We start from the raw sequence: 14,782 nt of genomic DNA, 5'->3' as shown, positions 1-14,782 counted from the left end.
AACCCTGTTCCTGGAGAGATACCCTCCTGTAGGTTTTAACTCCAACCCTGTTCCTGGAGAGATACCCTCCTGTAGGTTTTAACTCCAACCCTGTTCCTGGAGAGATACCCTCCTGTAGGTTTTAACTCCAACCCTGTTCCTGGAGAGAGACCCTCCTGTAGGTTTTAACTCCAACCCTGTTCCTGGAGAGAGACCCTACTGTAGGTTTTAACTCCAACCCTGTTCCTGGAGAGAGACCCTCCTGTAGGTTTTAACTCCAACCCTGTTCCTGGAGAGAAACCATCCTGTAGGTTTTAACTCCAACCCTGTTCCTGGAGAGAAACCCTCCTGTAGGTTTTAACTCCAACCCTGTTCCTGGAGAGATACCCCCCTGTAGGTTTTAACTCCAACCCTGTTCCTGGAGAGATACCCTCCTGTAGGTTTTAACTCCAACCCTGTTCCTGGAGAGAGACCCTCCTGTAGGTTTTAACTCCAACCCTGTTCCTGGAGAGATACCCTCCTGTAGGTTTTAACTCCAACCCTGTTCCTGGAGAGATACCCTCCTGTAGGTTTTAACTCCAACCCTGTTCCTGGAGAGATACCCTCCTGTAGGTTTTAACTCCAACCCTGTTCCTGGAGAGATACCCTCCTGTAGGTTTTAACTCCAACCCTGTTCCTGGAGAGAGACCCTCCTGTAGGTTTTAACTCCAACCCTGTTCCTGGAGAGATACCCTCCTGTAGGTTTTAACTCCAACCCTGTTCCTGGAGAGAGACCCTCCTGTAGGTTTTAACTCCAACCCTGTTCCTGGAGAGACCCTCCTGTAGGTTTTAACTCCAACCCTGTTCCTGGAGAGAGACCCTACTGTAGGTTTTAACTCCAACCCTGTTCCTGGAGAGAGACCCTCCTGTAGGTTTTAACTCCAACCCTGTTCCTGGAGAGAAACCATCCTGTAGGTTTTAACTCCAACCCTGTTCCTGGAGAGAAACCCTCCTGTAGGTTTTAACTCCAACCCTGTTCCTGGAGAGATACCCCCCTGTAGGTTTTAACTCCAACCCTGTTCCTGGAGAGATACCCTCCTGTAGGTTTTAACTCCAACCCTGTTCCTGGAGAGATACCCTCCTGTAGGTTTTAACTCCAACCCTGTTCCTGGAGAGAGACCCTCCTGTAGGTTTTAACTCCAACCCTGTTCCTGGAGAGATACCCTCCTGTAGGTTTTAACTCCAACCCTGTTCCTGGAGAGAGACCCTCCTGTAGGTTGTAACTCCAACCCTGTTCCTGGAGAGAAACCCTCCTGTAGGTTTTAACTCCAACCCTGTTCCTGGAGAGAAACCCTCCTGTAGGTTTTAACTCAAACCCTGTTCCTGGACAGAAACCCTCCTGTAGCTTTATCATTTTCAACCCAAGATGGTATATATTCTACAAAATCTCGGCTGGATTTTTGAGTATTTGGGAAATTAACTTGATAATTTGTATAGGTAATATGTTTAAATATGAAATGTATTATATTAAAATAGAACCAGAGGACAGTTGGGTTGTTAGAATCCTCGGTGTCAGAGGTGGGTGTAACCTGATTCTACTGTTGAATGTCGTTCTGTCTAAAACATTCTATTCTGCCTTTCCATCCTGCCAAATAGGCCAGTCATGAAAACAAACCAGCCACAGCACATTCCTTATAGTAGTTGTGTGTGTGTGTGTGTGTGTGTGTGTGTGTGTGTGTGTGTGTGTGTGTGTGTGTGTGTGTGTGTGTGTGTGTGTGTGTGTGTGTGTGTGTGTGTGTGTGTGTGTGTGTGTGTGTGTGTGTGTGTGTGTGTGTGTGTGTGTGTGTGTGTGTGTGTGTGTGTGTGTGTGTGTGTGTGTGTGTGTTTCACCCAAATAACACACACACACACACACACACCCAGAATACCATACTAATTATTTTGGCATTCAGACACACTATTCAACAGACTAGTGCTTGTTGCTGACTGCTTGTTTTACAGTATGTGTCAGTTTCGATCATGAGTTTCAGGATGTAATGTGTCAGTCTATTCAAGTGGTAGTAACGCTAACTGTTGCTACGTTCTTTATGTCTCTGTTCCATGGGGTGCCGTACTACTATGCCTGACCCAGTAAAACAACATATTTCACTGCACCTTTCCTGTGTATGTGACAATAAAACATCCTTTTCTTTCTTCTTGTAGAAGTCAAGATGGTGTCTGTTCTATAGGACCCAATCTGCTGCAGAGAACAGAGGGAGGAGGAGGAGCAGGAGGAGGAAGAGGAGGCGAGGTGGACACAGATCTGGATGAGGATGAGACAGACTTCAATCAGAAGAAGGTCTGAATTTACCTTAAATTAATTTTTTTTTTTTTTTTTTGCAAACAATTGTTTTTATCAGATCAAATCAAAGGCAATACAATTACATGAATCTTTGAATTAACTGATTGATATAAAAGTAAGGAAAATGAAAGACAAATGCCCATCCAACCTATGGTCCTCGGGGATCCAGAAGATCTCTGGTGGAAGAGAAGTGGAGACACAATAGACACAATACACCGTTGTTGCTAACTTCTCCCGTCCACTAGGTGGAGCTACTCCAGGCCCTGACTCTGAGCATTACTTCCTTGCGAGAGGAGAAGGAGGTTCTGGCGGAGGAGCAGAGGAGGTTCCAGGCCCTAGGGGGTCACATAGAGAGCCTGGTTCAGGAGCACTGTAAGCCCAACGAGAGGGAGAAGTACAAGATGCTCATCGGGGACATGGATAAGATAGTCAACCTTCTGCTGTCTCTGTGTGGCCGGCTGGCCCGGGTCCATAACGCTCTCTCTGCCCTGGACAGAGAGGAGGAGACAGAGGACAGCCAAGAGGAAAGGGTGAGATATTAAACTACACTATACACTATACACTATACATTATACACTATACATTATACATTATACACTATACATTATACACTATACACTATACACTATACACTATACATTATACATTATACACTATACACTATACATTATACACTATACATTATACACTATACATTATACATTATACACTATACATTATACACTATACACTATACACTATACACTATACATTATACATTATACACTATACATTATACATTATGCATTATACACTATACATTATACATTATACACTATACATTATACACTATACATTATACACTATACATTATACATTATACACTATACATTATACACTATACATTATACACTATACATTATACATTATACACTATACACTATACATTATACATTATACACTATACATTATACACTATACACTATACATTATACATTATACACTATACATTATACATTATACACTATACATTATACACTATACACTATACACTATACACTATACATTATACATTATACACTATACATTATACATTATGCATTATACACTATACATTATACATTATACACTATACATTATACACTATACACTATACATTATGCATTATGCATTATACACTATACACTATACACTATACACTATACATTATACATTATGCATTATACACTATACATTATACATTATACACTATACATTATACACTATACACTATACATTATGCATTATGCATTATACACTATACACTATACACTATACACTATACATTATACATTATGCATTATACACTATACATTATACACTATACATTATACACTATACACTATACATTATACACTATACACTATACACTATAAATTATACACTATACATTATACACTATACACTATACACTATACACTATACACTATACACTATACATTATACACTATACACTATACACTATACACTATACACTATACACTATACACTATACATTATACACTATACACTATACATTATACATTATGCACTATGCACTATACATTATACACTATACATTATACACTATACACTATACACTATACATTATACATTATACACTATACATTATACACTATACCTCCTTGACTTCCAGGGAATCACACTTTGCTCCAGACAGTCTGTCTCATATTGTGGTATTGAATGAGGTCACAGACCGGCAGACAGCTTGTTGATCTACGGGATGTTCTGACGGAGCCTGGGCTTTTTTATCAAGCCTTACACCCGTCTTGTGTTTGGCTGTGTTCAGAAGCGAGGACATCATGGTGCTACCTCAGCCTCCCTCCCTTAACGATGGAACGCCACGGTGTGTTAAAATGTGATTTTACTTCAGTCACTGGTACTCTACAGGGCTCCTCCCCTCTGATACACGGATTGATTCCTGCGCCCTTTCTATTCTGCCCTCCTGAGAGGATGTCGTTCAGCCTGGGTTGCTGTACTTTACTCAAATGTCATCATGTGTTATCAAGGCTTTTACTAATCTAGTTTCCTCTACTGGTGTCCTCCTATCTCATTCATAATGAACATGGTTCTGTAGATGTGTCACATGATGGCCACTAGGTGGTGCCAGGTCATAGTGTCTGTGCGTATTTACTAACCCACATCCCCTCTATCTCTCTCCCCTCAGGAGTCTACAGCAGACAGGATGTCTATCTCCTCTAGTTTAACCAGGAGTCTCTCTGTGTAAAGACTCTATTCACCTATCACTAACAGTCTCTCTCTGCCCTCGGGAATCTGCGTCGTCAGCACCAGGATGTCTTTAATAATCTATATATCTGTGTTAACTCAGGAGTCCTTACAGCAGAAACGCAGACAGCTGTGTAGTCAGCACGAGGATGCCAGGGAGCTGAAGGAGAATCTGGACCGGCGCGAGCGTGTGGTACTGGACATCCTGGGTGGGTACCTGACTGGGCCGCAGCTTAGAGACTACCAGCACTTCGTCTGTATGAAACCAGCCCTGCTGATCCGCCAGAGACACCTGGATGAGCTCCTTAAGCAGTGGGATGAACAGCTCAGCAGGCTGGCTGAGACTATCTCTCCAGGGGATCATCAGGCCCAGCCCCGCTCACCTATCCCTGGGTTGAACCCCAGCCTCGGCTCTAACCTTAGAGCTCCCAGCCCTAACCTTGGTCCTACCCAAACAGTCCGCTCCACCACTGTGACATCACTGTGACATCACCCCAACAACAACACTGCTCCTGGTCACTCCTACAGTTGCTGTGTCTCTGACTCAGTGGGAGGAGCACCATGAGTAAGATACAACAGTACTTGGTTGAAGAGAGAGATACAGTTCATCCAGTTCTGCTCTATATGAAGCAGGAAGGATGTCTGTCGGTCTGTCCCCTTGTTGCAGGCAGACAGACAGACAGACAGACAGACCGGTAGACAGACAGACAGACAGACAGACAGACTGGTAGACAGACAGACAGACAGACAGACGGGCGGGCGGACGGACGGACGGGCAGGCACAGACAGACAGGCAGACAGACAGACAGACAGACAGACAGACAGACAGACAGACAGACCGGTAGACAGACAGGCAGACAGACAGACAGACAGACAGGCAGACAGGCAGACAGGCAGGCACAGACAGACAGGCAGACAGACAGGCAGGCAGACAGGCAGACAGGCAGGCACAGACAGACAGGCACACAGACAGACAGGCAGACAGACAGGCAGGCAGGCAGACAGGCAGGCACAGACAGACAGGCAGACAGACAGACAGGCAGACAGACAGGCAGACAGACAGACCGGTAGACAGACAAGCAGACAGACAGGCAGACAGACCAGTAGACAGACAGGCAGACTGCATTCAGACAGACAGGCAGACAGACTGCATTCAGACAGACATGCAGACAGACAGACAGACAGACAGACCGGTAGACAGACAGGCAGACAGACAGACAGGCAGGCACAGACAGACAGGCAGACAGACAGACAGGCAGGCAGGCAGACAGGCAGGCACAGACAGACAGGCAGACAGACAGACAGGCAGACAGACAGGCAGACAGACAGACCGGTAGACAGACAAGCAGACATGCAGACAGACAGGCAGACAGACCAGTAGACAGACAGGCAGACTGCATTCAGACAGACAGGCAGACAGACTGCATTCAGGCAGACAGACTGCGTTCAGACAGATTGCATTCAGACAGACTGCATTCAGACAGACTGCATTCAGGCAGACAGACTGCATTCAGACAGACTGCGTTCAGACAGATTGCATTTAGACAGACTGCATTCAGACAGACTGCATTCAGGCAGACAGACTGCATTTAGACAGACTGCGTTCAGACAGATTGCATTCAGACAGACTGCATTCATGATCGATGCATTCTTGTGCCTCTATTTATGCTTCCTATGTTACTCAAGCTTTTTCACATATCTGTATTCTGACTGGCCACTCAGCATGTCTTTGGTTGATTCAATACACTGTTGAGGTACCTAGTTGTATTCATACGAGTGGATCAAAGCTTTGAGAGTAACGATGGTGGATGTACAACTTCCTGTCAAGAAATGTTGTTCCCCATATATTTATAACATTACTACTGCCTTTACGTTTGTATATCACTACAGCTGAGCACTTTTTTGGGGGGCAGTTTAACTACTGATTGGTCAGAATGGTCAGAATCACAGAACTAGAATGGCTTCTATTTCTCATTCTGTTCCTATTGGTCAGGAGGAACCAGACCTGAAATATCAAATCAAATCAAATAGGCCTGTTTTCTTTACCAACATAATAGCACGCTCTCACTCATATTAATATGTAGTCACAATCTAAGGCAATATTATGCTTCAAACACTTCTAATTCAGACTCGAAAATGATAGTTTGTGATAAAAGCTACCATGACATTGACAACAACTGCTATAATTATTTATATTATTCAAAAAAAAGGAATGCAAGTGGCTGTACATATGGTGTCTGCTAACCTCTTATGATTTTTAATATGTAGATGACAAACAAACAAAAAAAACATTTTATATTTTTTTGGAAACTGAAAAAAATTATGTGAAAGTTAAAACAAATGTGATTTCTCTCAGAGAAGGCAAGATGATGTCATGATGATGTAATGTTCTAGAATTTGTGAATTCAACTAAACTTTTCACCGTGTCATTGGAATTAGGTTAAAAGTTGGGTGAAAAAACGAGACTAAATATCCTTTTGTTGATGACTTTTTTGCAAATCTAATCTGTTTTCTACGTTGATTCAACATCATCACATTGATTTGTTGGGTTGAAATGACGTGGAAACAACCTTGATTCAACCTGTTTTTGCCCAGTGGGAAGTGTGTGTGTGTGGTATCAGTGTGTGTGTGGTATCTGTGTGTGTGTGTGTGTGTGTGTGTGTGTGTGTGTGTGTGTGTGTGTGTGTGTGTGTGTGTGTGTGTGTGTGTGTGTGTGTGTGTGTGTGTGTGTGTGTGTGTGTGTGTGTGTGTGTGTGTGTGTGTGTGTGTGTGTGTGTGTGTGTGTGTGTGTGTGTGTGTGTGTGTGTGTGTGTGTGTGTGTGTGGTGTGTAGTGTCAGCGTGAGTGTAGAGTCCTGTGACTCCTTGCTTGTTTTCCCTCCCCAAAATGTACTATGCCAATTGATATTGTTGTGTCCTTTTGAGAGAAAAAGCATCTACATAATTATTCTAATTTGAGTCAAATATACTGTATCAGGCACATATTCATGTTACTATTTGCACCAATAATGGTGCCATCCATATTTTTCTTCATAGCTTTTCAGAAGCACAACTGAATTCTCAGATTTGACAGATTTTCCTAATCAAAATTCCATGTATCAATCGTGCTTTACGAAGCGTAGGAGAAGGGAGGCTGATTGGAGAAGGGAGGCTGATTGGAAAAAAGATCCTTGTTCTACAAATAAATCTATTTTTTAAACAGAGCCTTTGTTGTTGTCTTTCTGTACTTTGACTAACTATTCTATAATGTCATCAGCCATGGTGTATCTGTTCTGTTGTGGATGAGATAAGATCAATTTTATTCTCCCTGAAGGGACATGTTAGCCTGGTCCCAGATCTGTTGTCTCCTTCTATAGCCTGGTCCCAGATCTGTTGTCTCCTTCTATAGCCTGGTCCCAGATCAGTTTGTGCTCCATAGCTCATTGTCAGATGTCAACCCAAAAGTGACAATGAGTGGGCATGATAGCACCAACAGACTGGCTCTCAGGCTAGAGTGGGCATGATAGCACCAACAGACTGGCTCTCAGGCTAGAGTGGGCATGATAGCACCAACAGACTGGCTCTCAGGCTAGAGTGGGCATGATAGCACCAACAGACTGGCACTCAGGCTAGAGTGGGCATGATAGCACCAACAGACTGGCACTCAGGCTAGATTGGGCATGATAGCACCAACATACTGGCACTCAGGCTAGAGTGGGCATGATAGCACCAACAGACTGGCTCTCAGGCTAGATTGGGCATGATAGCACCAACAGACTGGCTCTCAGGCTAGAGTGGGCATGATAGCACCAACAGACTGGCACTCAGGCTAGAGTAGGCATGATAGCACCAACAGACTGTCTCTCAGGCTAAGAGTGGGCATGATAGCACCAACAGACTGGCTCTCAGGCTAGAGTGGGCATGATAGCACCAACAGACTGGCACTCAGGCTAGAGTGGGCATGATAGCACCAACAGACTGGCTCTCAGGCTAGAGTGGGCATGATAGCACCAACAGACTGGCCCTCAGGCTAGACTGGGCATGATAGCACCAACAGACTGGCTCTCAGGCTAGAGTGGGCATGATAGCACCAACAGACTGGCTCTCAGGCTAGAGTGGGCATGATAGCACCAACAGACTGGCTCTCAGGCTAGAGTGGGCATGATAGCACCAACATACTGGCTCTCAGGCTAGAGTGGGCATGATAGCACCAACAGACTGGCTCTCAGGCCAGAGTGGGCATGATAGCACCAACAGACTGGCCCTCAGGCTAGAGTGGGCATGATAGCACCAACAGACTGGCCCTCAGGCTAGATTGGGCATGATAGCACCAACAGACTGGCCCTCAGGCTAGATTGGGCATGATAGCACCAACAGACTGGCTCTCAGGCTAGAGTGGGCATGATAGCACCAACAGACTGGTTCTCAGGCTAGAGTGTGCATGATAGCACCAACAGACTGGCACTCAGGCTAGGGACATTTGTCTTGGACATTCAAGTCAAGTCATACTGCAACGTTGCTTTTATTGTTATTTATTTAACCTTTATTTAACGAGGCAAGTCAGTTGAGAACAAATTCTTAATTACAATGACGGCCAAACCCGGACGACGCTGGGCCAATTGTGCGCCGCCCTATGGGACTGCCAATGTGAAACAGCCTGCTTGTGTGAAGTGTGTGTGTTGCAGTTCACGTTCCTCATCCTAGAAGTTGACTGGTCCACTGACTGTCCTAGTGACTTGACTTGTGGACTATTTGCCCTCGGGAGAGCTAACCCAGTGTAACATGATAGCTCAACATAGCAGTGTCCAGAGTGCTGGTAGGACTTGTCATAACATTCTCATCATTCCTTCCACTGTTAAAGGGATATTTCACCCAAATTACATACAAAAAAAAAAATGCACGCATCGTTTCTAAATCATCCAAATGTATCTCAAATTCATTGTGAAGATCAATGAAGTCACTTATAGATTAATTGAACATGATGCAGCATTTATCGTGAATGGAGTCTCTGCTATCGCGGGAACATTGCCTTTAAATGTCAATCACGCTGTAAAGCTGAACTTCAGCGAATCGGATTGAATAGAGCCCTAAACCAAAGCATGGATCGCTGTCATACCAGGTCCATAGACTCCTACAGGGTAAGAAAACCAATAGACTATCCCTAGAATTCTCTCCCAACTGCCTGTTGTATTACAGGTTGAGAGAAATAGTCAAAAGAAACATGCTTGTTTATCAGGTCTGCGTTCAGCATGAGACAACATTGTGGAACGTTCAGATAGAAATTAGTTTTGTAGAACAGACATGGCTCTCTGACATGTAGGGTAAATCATGTCTGCTCTATTCATGATGTTTCTATCTGCAAAATCCCAGAAGGTTTGTCCACTGAACGAGGTCTTGGTTGTTGACAGGAATCAGATCACAGGGGTGTGTGACCTTTATTTGAACTAGACCAAGTCAGTTAAGAACAAATTCTTATTTACAATGACGGCCTACCTCGGCGACGCTGGGCCAATTGTGCGCCGCCCTATGGGACTCCCAATCACGGACGGATGTGATACAGCCTGGATTCGAACCAGGGACTGTAGATGCAGTGCCGTAGACCGCTGAGCCACTCGAGAGCCCATGCTACAACAGTTAACAGCAGAGGTGACACAAACAGCTAATGTGTTGACAATAATCTTTGAAGAAATGCTAACAACTATAGCAGTTAATATACAATGATATGCTTTTTATTCATAGAAAAGGAAAGCTATAGACATAATGTCTAACAGGTTATACAATACAATGCTTGATATAACAGCCTCCCATTCACACCCAGTGACAATATATATTTTATGTTGTTTTTTTTCCATTAAGAGCAAAACAAATGTACAGTAAATGTAAGTTTTGAGTATTAGGCTGTCCCCCCCCCCAAATGGCACCCTATTCCCTATATGGGCCCTGGTCTAAAGTAGTGCACTATATAGGGAATAGGGTTCTGTAGGGCCCTGGTCTAAAGTAGTGCACTATATAGGGAATAGGGTTCCATTTGTAAATTAGCCTTCGTTAGCACTCTCTCTGCAAGTTCAATTTTAACACAGGTTAACATTTAATTTAAATCAACAACAGTAGTGTCGGAGACAAAATACATAAGAGTGCTTAAAGGGATACTTCTACTAGCGTGCTAGCAGTTACCATAGACTTCCGGTCATTCCGTTAATGCTAGTTAGCATTGGCTCACAAAACTAGAACCTCTAAGTTCCTTAATACTGGACACACAAGAGAGAGGACACCTGACTCTGGAGAAGTAGATAAAGGGTCTCGTTACCAAAATCCCGACGTGTGTCCCTTCATGGAAATGGCTTCTGGGGTACATCAAAATACCAGTCTGGATTGTTTAAGCACCTCGGGACATGAGGCATCATAAAAATAATGATTTAAGTGCACATGGAGAAAACAGTTCATGTGAGTACTGTGTATGCCTTGTAGTGTCAATCGGAAGTGAATGAAGCCAAGCAATCTATACTGAGTGAACCTCCAAACATTGTACAAGGTAAGCAACTTGGTGCAACTGAAGGGAAGGATTCCTGACATTTTAGTCCAGTCAGATGATGCAATAATAACAGTGCTACTTTGAAAGGTCTTTGAACAAAGAAAATAAAAGAGAAAATAGATCCTCTCACTACCACATTCCAGAGTCAGGTCACATCACTTGAAATCTGAACCCACTTAAGCACGAACAACTGACACACAGTACACTTTTGTTAGAGAAAAAGCATTTAAAAAAAAAAAAAAAAAAGGAGTATTCTTTGGTCATTGAAAACGAGCACACGAGAATGGAAGCCATTTCCCCAGCAGCAAATAAACAAAATGGCAAAGCAATTATACTGAGGTATCATAGTTTAATACAATCCCTTAAGAGATCTAACTTAATGACTGATTCTAGTGCTTCGTGTCATGATAGGATTTCACAAGTGATAGTTGATGCCACATCATAATCCAAATCCCAATACGTTAATTTAGACAGCTCAATAACATAATCCCACCCTCTTATTCATTTATTAGGTTTTACTTTTTATTTTTTATTTTTTATAAATGGAAAAACATTTGAAATAACCAAGAAAGTTTTTAAGTGGCAAATCAAAGTAGTAAAGACCCCAAACGGCTTACTTAGTAAGAGCCTTGAGCTGTGTGGTAGGTCTTGTCAGTAGCCACACCCTCAGAGCAGGCAGACTCACCCTGAAGTTCACGCTATTCTCACACAAAGGATTCGGGAGACTGAGAACCCTCCCATCCTGGGAACTTTACTAGGGTTTTATGCTTGAGGAACCCAGTTATGGACATGGACTTCTTTACCGTGGCTGAGGTTGCAGCGGGCCTTCTGGGTCTCTCCCCTGAGGGTGTGGAGCTACCCCCTGTGGAAGTCCAGCAGTGAGGGGCCCCTAGCATCTGTAGCAGGTCCTTGGGGCCGGTCCGGCCCAGGTACTGCCAGGCCTTCTTCCCACTGGTATCCCTGAGGGACACGTTAGCCCTGAACTTATAAACAAGCAGCCGGATCATCTTGTTGTTCCCGTGGATGGCGGCCAGGTGAAGAGGCGTGTAGCCACAGGTAGTCTTCACATCCACGTCCAGTTTCAACCCGGCTTTGTTGACTCCGTACCAGAGTGTGTTGAGGACCCGGTGGTCTCCATGTTTAGCGATCCAGTGCAGGATGGTATAACCAGTGATGAAGTCTCTCTTGGTGAGGAGGCTGGGTTCATCTCTGAACAGGGTGTAGATGTCGGTCCAGGTCCCAGTGGCGCCCTTCACCAGCCAGTCATGTTCCTTCGTCTCCAGGGGGACCAGATCGTGGCAGTGGAAGTAGGAGCTGTCATGGCCGCCAGAGTTAGAGGCTCCGTTCAGGCTCTTGTTACTGGAGGCCCCGGAGTGCATCTCCCGCCTCAGGTTTCTGTAGCTGGGTGTACGAGAGGTGGGGGTGGAGAAGGAGTGGCTGATGCTGAGGTTGGAGGAGAGGAGGTGGAGGCGGTTGTGCCGTGCCGAGACGCTGTCCTCCGGGAACAGTTGGTCCAGGTCGGCTCCGAGGCTGCGGCACATACGGCTGCGGAACCGGCTGCTGATTCGCCGAACAGGGGGTCGGAGGTGGTGCTCTGGGTCTGAACCAGGAAGAAAGGTGGACTCAATGGACTTGGACCCATTGTCATCATGGAGATGACCTGTGGAGTGGTGCCATGACGACGCTCTGTTCGCCTCATCGTCAAGGTAACCGGTGGAGTGATGGTGAGACCAGGGCGCTCTCCTCTCAGCGCGGTGCATCTGAGAGAGCAGTTTGGCCTCCTGAGCACGGCAGAGCATATCGTGCACTTTCACCCTCTGCTGCTCACCTGGGTAGTTCAGGTCCTGGTAGCTGAGAGTTTCATTGCTGGCCCACTCCTCTCTAGGGGAACGCTGGGGCCACTCATCCCTGGAGTCCAGTGACTGGGCTAGGGAGAGACTGCTGTGGCTGGAGGAGAAGTCAGAGCTGGCCTGGTGGTGGTGCTCAGGGTACCCAAACCCATCAGTACACCCAGCAGTGTGGTCCTGGTAGGCAGAGTCCAGGAGTAGGCTGCGTGGGAAAGGCAGGGTCTGGGCTCTGGACTGGGTAACAGCAGCTCCTCCCTCTTCCGGATACTGGATGTCCGGAACAGGGGCTGGGACTCCATCCTTCTGTGGTACAGGTAGGCTGCCATTGCTCTGCGTCAGCTGACAGGCAGGTGTAGCGTGCAGTGGAGCTGCTGGGAGTCCATCTTGTTTTGGTCTGGGCTGCTGTGGGATCCTATGGTGGAGGTGGTAACTGCCATCCAAGTTGCCGTTACTCCGCGTCACCTGGGGGTCAGGGGTCAGTAGAGCGCGTGGAGCAGCAGGAGGACTGTAACCATCAGATAAACAAGGAGAGGAGCTGGCATGCTCTAGAGTGGTGAGCAGTGGCCATGCTGTAGCTGTCCTTCTGTGGTCATTTTCAGAAGTTTTCCTCTGTGGCTGCACTGCATTCTGTTGGACCGGTGTTGGGTGAGACGCTGGAGGTTTCACCTCTGTGTATAGGAACTCAGGGGGCGGATAGGACCTCTTCCTCTTTGGTTCTTTTGACTGCTGGCCAAGTTTGGAACCGCTAATGTAAATACCTTTGTGATTCAGTTCCCATTCTGCTTCAAAGCTCTGACCACTCCCATCTTCTGACCACTTTGATATTGCTGCATTGTACGATGGGAGGAATGGTGCATCTCTGTTGTATATAGGAGGTGAGGCATGGTCTGGCACATGTGGCGAGGAGCATTGGATAGGCTTTTCGTAATTGATAGTTGTTTCCACGTTGTTGTTGTTGTTGACAATTCCAGCCGAGGCTAATACCTTGTCGGTGAGTTGGTTGGTGTCGCCTGGTGGAACGTGTAATTCATGAAAGTGCGTCTCAATCAGTCCCATCTGACCTCTCTGCTGGTTTCGGTTTACCGGAGCTCTCGATGACTGGTCTCTCTCCCTCGGTCTCGCCTGTGGCGCCGGTTGTTGTCTAGCGCGAGGCTTTGGTGAGTGGTATGCGGCGGCGATATCTCCAGCAACCTGCCCCAGACATTTCTTCCTTAGCACAACGTATGATACTCCCTCCTCTGGTTTCACCACAGCCACAGAGTTCACAAACGTTTTAAACAGTTGCCGGTTGTACGTCTGGTTCTCGTGGTCGCGTAGGAACGTTTTGAAGTGAGCCAACAGGTCCGAGTTCTTCACTCTCCCACCCTTGAATTGGAGAAAGTGCAACACCGAATCCTGAGTAAAATCGGTAGCCATTCTGTCTGTTTGCTTGAAGTTTCAAAGTTCAATTGATTGTCACGTTTTTTTTTCTGCGCCAGCAACAATTAACTCCACCCCATGTGAACATGTTTAACTCCACCTGCACACCGGAGCTTCGGTCAACACGGCCGTTAGCTTTGCGCATGAAATGTTACGTAATATAAATTGCCTACCATCCGATGGGCTACATTTCAATGTTGACATTTGAAGACAGGACAAATCATAACCTACAGCCTTTGTCTGGTCAACACCTACCACTAAAACGCATGCTGCAGTCAGGCCTGAATCTATTAATTGCAGGAATCCGTTCTTATTATACACGTTGACGAAAGAATCACTTATAGGGACTGGGAAAACGACCCCGAATTCGTCCCAAATGGCAAGCCCCTATCTCAATTAAGGTAGTCACCCTTCCATCGTGTTAAGTTAATGTACATTGTAAATGTTCTGTAAAATGCTGAAGA

General features: G+C 45.4%; 2 protein-coding genes across 5 annotated transcripts in view; one reads left to right on the top strand and one right to left on the bottom strand.

Annotated features, from left to right (window-relative positions):
• Nucleotides 1–7,744, top strand: part of LOC110523118 (protein Shroom3) — a 158,445-nt gene extending 150,701 nt beyond the window's left edge. For all 4 annotated transcript variants that reach the window (XM_036936803.2, XM_090191617.1, XM_036936804.2 and 1 more), the window contains 3 exons: nucleotides 2,161–2,296; nucleotides 2,545–2,829; nucleotides 4,647–7,744. In XM_036936803.2, the coding sequence (XP_036792698.2) occupies nucleotides 2,161–2,296; nucleotides 2,545–2,829; nucleotides 4,647–5,030 (805 nt within the window). In that variant the 3' untranslated portion in view covers nucleotides 5,031–7,744. The remainder of the gene's footprint in view (nucleotides 1–2,160; nucleotides 2,297–2,544; nucleotides 2,830–4,646) is intronic.
• Nucleotides 7,745–10,227: 2,483 nt separating this feature from the next.
• On the bottom strand, nucleotides 10,228–14,601 carry sowahb (sosondowah ankyrin repeat domain family member B). Its single transcript, XM_021622577.3, has 2 exons — nucleotides 11,183–14,601; nucleotides 10,228–11,141 (listed from the first exon to the last, which is right to left on the bottom strand). The coding sequence occupies exon 1, from the start codon at nucleotides 14,313–14,315 to the stop codon at nucleotides 11,757–11,759; it is 2,559 nt and encodes an 852-aa protein (XP_021478252.1). The 5' UTR covers nucleotides 14,316–14,601; the 3' UTR covers nucleotides 10,228–11,141; nucleotides 11,183–11,756.
• Between the last annotated feature and the right edge of the window lie 181 nt (nucleotides 14,602–14,782).

The sequence above is a fragment of the Oncorhynchus mykiss genome, chromosome 12 (genome assembly GCF_057628025.1).
Source record: "Oncorhynchus mykiss isolate SJ-2025 chromosome 12, ASM5762802v1, whole genome shotgun sequence".
Classification (NCBI taxonomy): Eukaryota; Metazoa; Chordata; class Actinopteri; order Salmoniformes; family Salmonidae; genus Oncorhynchus; species Oncorhynchus mykiss.
The sequence above is the reverse complement of the archived record's forward strand: the minus strand, read 5'-3'. Positions and strand labels throughout refer to the sequence as shown.

Coding starts and splice junctions, on each gene's coding strand:
- sowahb (XM_021622577.3), bottom strand. CDS start 14,315: ATGGCTACCGATTTTACTCAGGATTCGGTGTTGCACTTTCTCCAATTC.